At 39.4% G+C, this 7,717-nt stretch overlaps 1 protein-coding gene across 1 annotated transcript; it reads right to left on the bottom strand.

Moving 5' to 3' along the window:
* Positions 1-1,154: 1,154 nt before the first annotated feature.
* Positions 1,155-6,945, bottom strand: LOC117705812 (olfactory receptor 4E1). The gene is made up of 2 exons (XM_034498534.2): positions 6,290-6,945; positions 1,155-3,422 (listed from the first exon to the last, which is right to left on the bottom strand). Exons 1-2 carry the CDS (start codon positions 6,425-6,427, stop codon positions 2,478-2,480), a joined length of 1,083 nt encoding a protein of 360 aa, XP_034354425.1. The 5' UTR covers positions 6,428-6,945; the 3' UTR covers positions 1,155-2,477.
* Between the last annotated feature and the right edge of the window lie 772 nt (positions 6,946-7,717).

The raw sequence follows: 7,717 nt of genomic DNA, 5'->3' as shown, positions 1-7,717 counted from the left end.
TTAGGGAAAGCAAGCATGGTATTAATGAGCTGATGTGTCTGTGGGAAATTAACATGACTACCTTAAATACCCCCTACCACTCCAAGCTTGCATAGCAAAGGCTCAGAACAACTGAAATAACTTTTGAAGCTCAAATCACCTACTAATATATTTACAAGCAAAAGGACCATTAAAAGTAGAAGTGGTTATTTTAGCCCAGGGATTTATTGATGACATCCTCACTGATGGCAGTTGGCTCAGGAGATCCAGGTTGAACTTCAGTGTGAGTCTGACTGATGGAGTCACAGTGAGTGTCTGATTTTCAGTATGTCAAGCTCCTTTGTAAACACAGATTCTTATGTAGTCCAGGCTAACCTTAAACTCAACAAGTAGCTCAGGCTGACTCTGAAGTCCTAATCCTCTTGCCTCTACATCTTAAATGCTGGGATGACAACTGGTGCCACCATGTCCAGCCACTTTCTCTTTTATTTATATGTATATGAGACACAATTCTTTGTTTTCCAATTTCACCTGTCACATGCTGTGACAAGTCACCTTATCACAAGGTGACACAAGCTTGTCACCTTGCTGTGGTGCAGGTTAGCCCAAAGTAATTAAAGGAGCCAGATATAGATAATGTACTCAAGTTGGTGTTCTCTTTCAGCACTTGAAGCAACATCAAGTGATTATTAGTAGTTTGGAAATATATGCTTAGCTGGGTTAGTTCTCTACATAATAAAGAGACCAATCCAGGCACGGTGGCTCATGCTTGTAACTCTAGTCTCTGAAACTTAAAGGCAAGAGGATCAGGAATTTAAGGCCAGGCTGAGCTACATGGAAGTTTGTCTCAAAAACAACAATAAGCTATGCAGTGGTGGCATACACCTTTAATCCCAGAACTGGGGAGGCAAAGGTAGGTAGATTTCTATGAGTTTGAGGCCAGCCTAGTCTTCAAAGCAAGTCCCAGCACAGCCAAGGCTACACAAATAAACCCTATCTTGAACAACCAAAACCAACCAATCAATCAACCAACCAACCAACCAACCAACCAACCAACCCACCCACCCACCCACCCACTCACCCACCCAACCAACCAACCAACCAACCAACCAACCAACCCACCCACCCACCCACCCACTCACCCACCCAACCATCCAACCAACCAACCAACCAACCAACCCACCAAACAACCAACCAACCAACCTACCAACCAAACAACCAACTAATCAATGAACCAACCATCAACCAACCAACAACAATAAGAAAATCTATTTTAACTTAACAAAACCCACATGTCATTTCTTATTTGTTTATCCCATTTGGCATCTTCACAGTATATGGAAAAGAGTCTTAAATTCCTTAAGTGAACACAGATTTTTCATTTCTCCAGTGCCCTTTTGCTGCCAGCCTGCCCTGCTATCTAGGCTGTCCCCATAGTGGTTGTCACTTAGAACAAGCAATCTCCCCACAGAGGTTTTTGTACCTGACATTTCCTCAGCTTGGAATGTTTGATGCTTCTGTTTTTTATGGTTGCTTTCTTCTTGTGTTTCACACTTCAGGTATAATGGGGTTTCCTCAAAGAGGTTTTTCTGGACTGCTCAGTGCAGAACACGCCACCCCTGCCTGTACTCTGTTCTTTCTTGTTGTATTTATAACTGTATTTAGTTGTTCACATTTTCTGTTTTTTTTTAACTGTACTGTATACTCCATGTAGGACTGTCTATATATTTGCTGTATTTGTAACCATAAATCTAGTGTCCAGCACAAATTTGATGCTCAGGAAATATTTGTGAAATAAGAAATAAAATGTTCCCATTTTATTACTCTGATGCTTTGAAGATTTGGATGAACTCTCAGGAGGATTGGTAACTTCAGTGGCTCAAAGTTTTTCTTTGTCACTGGTCATATTGAAATATCCTTTGTTTCATTTACCTGCATTTGAGAAGTCATTTAGGCAAACATCACAATGAGCAATGTAGGTGAGAGTGGTCCAGAAATCTGGTTTAGATTGTTGGTTATTTGAAAAGCAGGAAGAACAGAATGAGATAATGAATTCAAGTTGGTATTTTCTCCCAGTTCTTGGAACAATAGTGTGTGGGTGATCTGCTTTGAAATACAATCTTGTGATTTTTTTTTGTCAAGTAGGGAAGTGAACCTGGGGCCTCCTATATGCCAAGTACACATTCTGCACTGAGCTACATTCTGGGTCCCCTGAGTCCTGACTTTGATTTTGTAGCAGGGTGATTTTCAGTGTGGTATTTGCTCAGAGGAAGCTTTTGTTTTGTTGTAATGAACATGTAACTACTGCTGTTGAAATAATTAAGTCCCACTCACTATGATAATGTCTACAATGTGGAAGATGTTACCAGTCACAGCATTTACTTTGACTGTTAGATATAGGACCATCAGAAAATGTTGTAAGTCAGATCATCTGGTAAATAAAATATGTAGTTGCTGATTTGGTTTGGATCACCAAGAATCCTAAAGGCTTATCATTTTCACTTTTCTCTCCTCCTAATTAACTTGTTCAAGGCACTCTTCATGTCCTCATTCCTAAGGGTGTAGATTATGGGGTTCAGTAGAGGGGTGACAGCAGTGAAAAACACAGACACAACCTTGTCCTCGGGAAGGCTGGTAGATGGGCGTGAGTAGATGAAGATACAGTGTCCCAGAAACAGAGTGACCACGGTGAGATGGGCTGCACAGGTGGACAAGGCTTTCCTCTTGCCATCAGAGATCTGTTGCCGGAGACTCACAAGGATGACTGCATAGGACACTACAAGAACCACGAAACATACCACAGAGATCAACCCACTATTGGAGACAATGAGAATCTCAATGATGTGGGTGTCAGTGCAAGCCAGTTTGATCACTTGAGGTACATCACAGAAGAAGTTGTCAATCTCATCAGGACCACAGTAGGGCAGCTTGATGGTGAGTGAAGTGAGAGATATGGAGTGGATGGTTCCTCCTGTCCACAGGGCTGCTGCCAGCACCATACACACCTTCCAGCTCATTATTGTCATATACTGTAAAGGTTTACAAATGGCCACATAGCGATCATAGGCCATGACAGTAAGCAGGAAGATCTCTGTGCAGGCAAAGAGGTGCAGGAAGAACATCTGGACCACACAGGCATCAAAGGCAATGAGCTTTTCTTCTGCCAAGGTGTCGCTCAGCATCTTTGGGACAGTGACAGTGGAATGGCAGACATCAATAAAGGACAGATTGCTGAGGAAGAAATACATGGGCGTATGGAGCCGGTGGTCATATATGATTGTTATGACGATGAGGATGTTTCCAACCAGTGTCAGGACATAGAAAATAAGGAATATGAAAAAAACAGCCATCTGAACTAATGGATTTGCAGATAAACCTGTGAGCCGAAATGACATCACTGAAGTCTGGTTGATGAGGACAGCCTTTTCCATTCTTTTAATTTTCTGTTACAAATTAGAGTTAAAGCTTGAAACAATGCAACTCTTAATATGTTATCAATCATTTGTCCCTTATTTCTTGGTTATTTATGACCTCATCTACATTTATAATTTGTGGGTCAAATACGTTGTGTTTATTTCTTGTCCTGTTACCACTCTCTTTACCCTCGGTGGTGTGAATTTGATAGCAGCTCAAATTTTGTGAAATGCTTGCTTTATTTGTGAGCTACAACCTCTGTTTTGTGTTTCTTCAAAAAATTCTCTTTCAGCATCTTCACTAGATGTTAAACCCACACTTTGAAAGTAATGCTATAGTGAACCTTGATTTATTAAGAAATTAAAAATTACATTGAAGAGGGAGGTGGAGAGCTCAAAGAAGCTATTTATCCTGTAGTCATATGTCAGTGTTTAGAGTTATGTTATAGTTTTTTGGGTCTTTTTGGAGACAGAGTCTCAAAGGTGTATATAGTTGAAGGTGTCCTTGAACTCCTGATCCTTCTCCCCCATTAATGACTGCTGAGTTTGCTGATGTGGTGCCATCTAAACCAGCTCAGACTATGGATTAAGGCTATCCACAATCTAAATAGGTCCTTTGTCTAAGGTCCATAAACTTGGCCTTTGAATATATTTTATATTGTTTTCTGATTGATTTTTCATGAGCCCAAATGTCTTCTCCCCTTTTTGCCCAGGTGCTGAGAGCTTGATGTTTATAATGTCAGTATTTGAGGACCACAGCCATTCACCATGCTGCTGGACAGCTGGTCATGTGGCTGTGATGTTTGTTGAGCAGTTCTTTAGAGAAGGCTGCACAAACCCTAGAAGCCCTAAGATGCAGACAGGCTTGCCCTCAACCTGAAGGTCAAGGTCCAGGCTTAGCAACATATGTTGATTAGATCAACTCCAGCTCTTCAAATTCTCATTCTGTTGCTTGATTTACTGGTCTATGAGTAAATTCAAAGAAGTTGTTTTATTCATTTTTTATATTAGCTTTCCTCTGATCCAAGTATCACTGCTACTTTGAAAGACTCTATCTATCTATCTATCTATCTATCTATCTATCTATCTATCTATCTATCTATCTATCTATCTATCATCTATCTATCCACTCATCCAATTATCTACTATCTATCTACTATCTATCTATCTATCTATTATCTATCTATCCACTCATCCAATTATCTATCATCTATCTATCTATCCATCTATCCATTTATCTATCTATCTATCTATCTATCTATCTATCTATCTATGTATCTATGTATGTATCCTTGCATCCATGTGTGTATGTGTGTATGTATGTATGTATGTATGTATGTATGTATGTATGTATGTATGATGTATCCATCCATCCATCCATCCATCCATCCATCCATCCATCTATCTATATTCTATGTACATGGTTGTTTTGCTTGCATATGTTAATGTGCACCATTTGAATGTCTGGTGCCTGTGGAAGTCAGAAGTGGGCATCAGATTATTCTGGAACTGGAGTTACAGATGCTTAAAAGCTTCCATGTGGGTTCTATCAAAAGAATTTGGGGCATTTGTAAGAGCAGCCAGTACTTTTAATCGCTGAGACCTCTTCACTACCACTACTGTTTTTCTTTTTTTTAAATAGCAATTTCATGGTCTATATGAGAGTCCCAGGATTTTAGTTCTTAAAGGGAGTTGAGGGTTTGTTTTTTTTTTTTTCTATTATCAAATGGCAAAATTTAGGCATATAGAGGTAAAGCACTAACTGGGCTCAAGGTTGTGCAGAACTGGAGTTTAAGCTGGGTCTAGAGTTCAGGTTTCCTGGCCCAGGGCTTTATCTATTTCACCACTGCTCAGAACTGTGGTGACCAACATAATAGGAGACTCAAGCAGAAGTGTCTTAATACCCTCTTTCTTCTCTTAGGTGTTCTGAGTCTGCTTGGGGTTTGCTCTTTAGGGAGTCCCATTTCTCAGCCTTGTCCAATCATGCTATCTTTGTACACAGCTTTCCAGTGATGTCTTACCCAGGGAACCTCTCTCTCTCTCTGTCCTTCAGAGCCTCTCATCTTGTGCTGTCCATCCTGTAAACATTCCTCAGGCTCTGACTCTGCTCTACAAATCCATTCTCCCCATATTGCTTAGGAGGAACTTCCCTGCTGCTCTCAGCAATTTCTAATAATCCCTGTTATCCACAGTGCCAGCCTTGTGCAAATAATGGGCACTTTTGTTAGTGTTGCCAGGCTAGTGTTCTGTTACAATTTATAGCAACATCTTTACATAACTATGGATTAATTTTGCATTTCATCATTTTTCTTAGAACATGCATTTAACGTTTTTCTTTTGCTACAGAAAACTATTTCAGTTATTCGATTAGTGACTTACAGCCATTTTCCTTGTTTAAAAACTGAAAGTTGAAGGGCCAGCGGTTGATTTTAAATTTATCATGTGACATTTGTTCTGAAGCGAAGCCTCCTGCTTCTTCATTAGACATTGATATACATAGTTACCTCACCCTTTCTCCTGTCAGCATTTTTCTTGGACTTCTGTGAGCTCACATGAAAAGATGCTTATTGCCCAGTGACATCAAATAACTGAGGTAAAAATATGGGCTAGAGAGATGGTTCAGAATTAAGAGTACCTGTCACTGTTGTAAATGACCTGGGCTTGATCCCAACACCTGTAACTCCAGTTCCAGGGTATTTGAGTCCCTTTTCTGACCTCCATGTGAACCAGACACTTACATGGTACTTACACATATGCATGCAACCAAAACACTCATCCAAGTAAGATTAACTAAATATATGTGAAAATAAATGGTGCATGAAACTGTACCTTTCAGAAAATTGTGTTAGATGACTAATATAAAACAAGAATAAAATTAAATCATCTATAAATCTCACCTGAGTGCTTTCTGATCCTCTCAGTCCCTCTAAAGATACCTGGGTTTTCTGTCCGGTAGTTTGAGTATAATGAAAATTATCTTCCAGCAGAAGGAAGAACTTTCTTGAAGTTGGATAGTCAGAAAACCTTGTGTGCATTGATTTATTTTTCTTATGGAGAAGGTGAGAAATTCTTAAATTTCCTAGAGATCTTGTTTACAGTTGGTCATGAGTCAGGGCAGAGAGGTGCTATTCCAGATTTCTGACAAAACCATCCTTTTGCATCTATACTGTTGCCCTCTTCTTACTATGCAAATAATTCTGCAGTAAGAGTTCCCAGGATGGTGTCCAGCTGACTGAAGTTGTGGGATAAGCACAGTGTATCTTCTCAGTTTTTTTTCAGACCTAGGGATGAGTAGGGATTCAGAGCTGTGAGCAATCAGTTTCAGAGCTGTCCCAGTTTATCAGGACAATTTAAGAACAAAAGGTCACCAATTTACTCAGAATTCCATTGTGGACGAAGAGTCTTGTTTCCTCCTGTTGCACACTTTAGGTGCAAGTTTTATCATTAGTTCCAGATGCAACATTGAGCTTTTAAGCTCTGAAGGGGAATCATAAAGGAAGCAAACAGCCGTGGCTGGCAGCTGTTGTGTTGGTGGTGATTTAGCTGAATTATCAAGGCTTTATTTCCAAGGCAACATCCAAACCATGACATCAGCTTGCCAAGTTACTGGTTAGAAAAAGTGAATTCTGTGGCTGCTGATGTAATCGCCTTGGTGTCTGTTGCTTAGAGGGTTTAGTGAAAAAATAAAAATCGGAGTTCAATACCTATCTCTCTGGGGCATATTGTATATAATTAAATTAACTACTAGTATTTAGTGACCTATATATGAAGAGGTAATTACTAGGATATGGCTCTTCATTTCCTTACTTAATTTATGAGAACACAGACATAAGAAGGGCAGTGGATGTGAGTTTCAGCCAGCTCTCTGATAGTGTATGTGCTTTGTCTCTGGGAATTAGATTGTCTAGGTACAATGGTAAAATTGATCTTTAAAATTTGGGAAGTGTGTCAGGTCTCTGATCCTTAGTTTCTTCTCCATAAAGTATGAATAGGGCCAGCAAGATGGCTTATTTTGTTAATTGCTGTGTGAGCTTGGCAATCTAAATTCGATTCCTGGAATGCATCTAAAGGTGGCCAACTCCACAAAATTGAAGAACTCTGACCTCTACATCTATGCTATGTCATATATACACATCCACACACCTTTCATACACATGTGTTTATGTACATATATATATGTATGAATGACATATGAATATACATATAAATTAAAGAGAAAATGCATAAATTTTAGAACTGTTGAGATATTTTCAAAGCATGTGGCATTAACTGTTATGTAGAAAATATGTATTTCAGGCAAAAATGAAACAAAATAAAACATACTG

This window comes from Arvicanthis niloticus, chromosome 3 (genome assembly GCF_011762505.2).
Source record: "Arvicanthis niloticus isolate mArvNil1 chromosome 3, mArvNil1.pat.X, whole genome shotgun sequence".
In the NCBI taxonomy this organism is placed as follows: domain Eukaryota; kingdom Metazoa; phylum Chordata; class Mammalia; order Rodentia; family Muridae; genus Arvicanthis; species Arvicanthis niloticus.
This window is presented reverse-complemented; position numbering and strand designations above follow the sequence as displayed.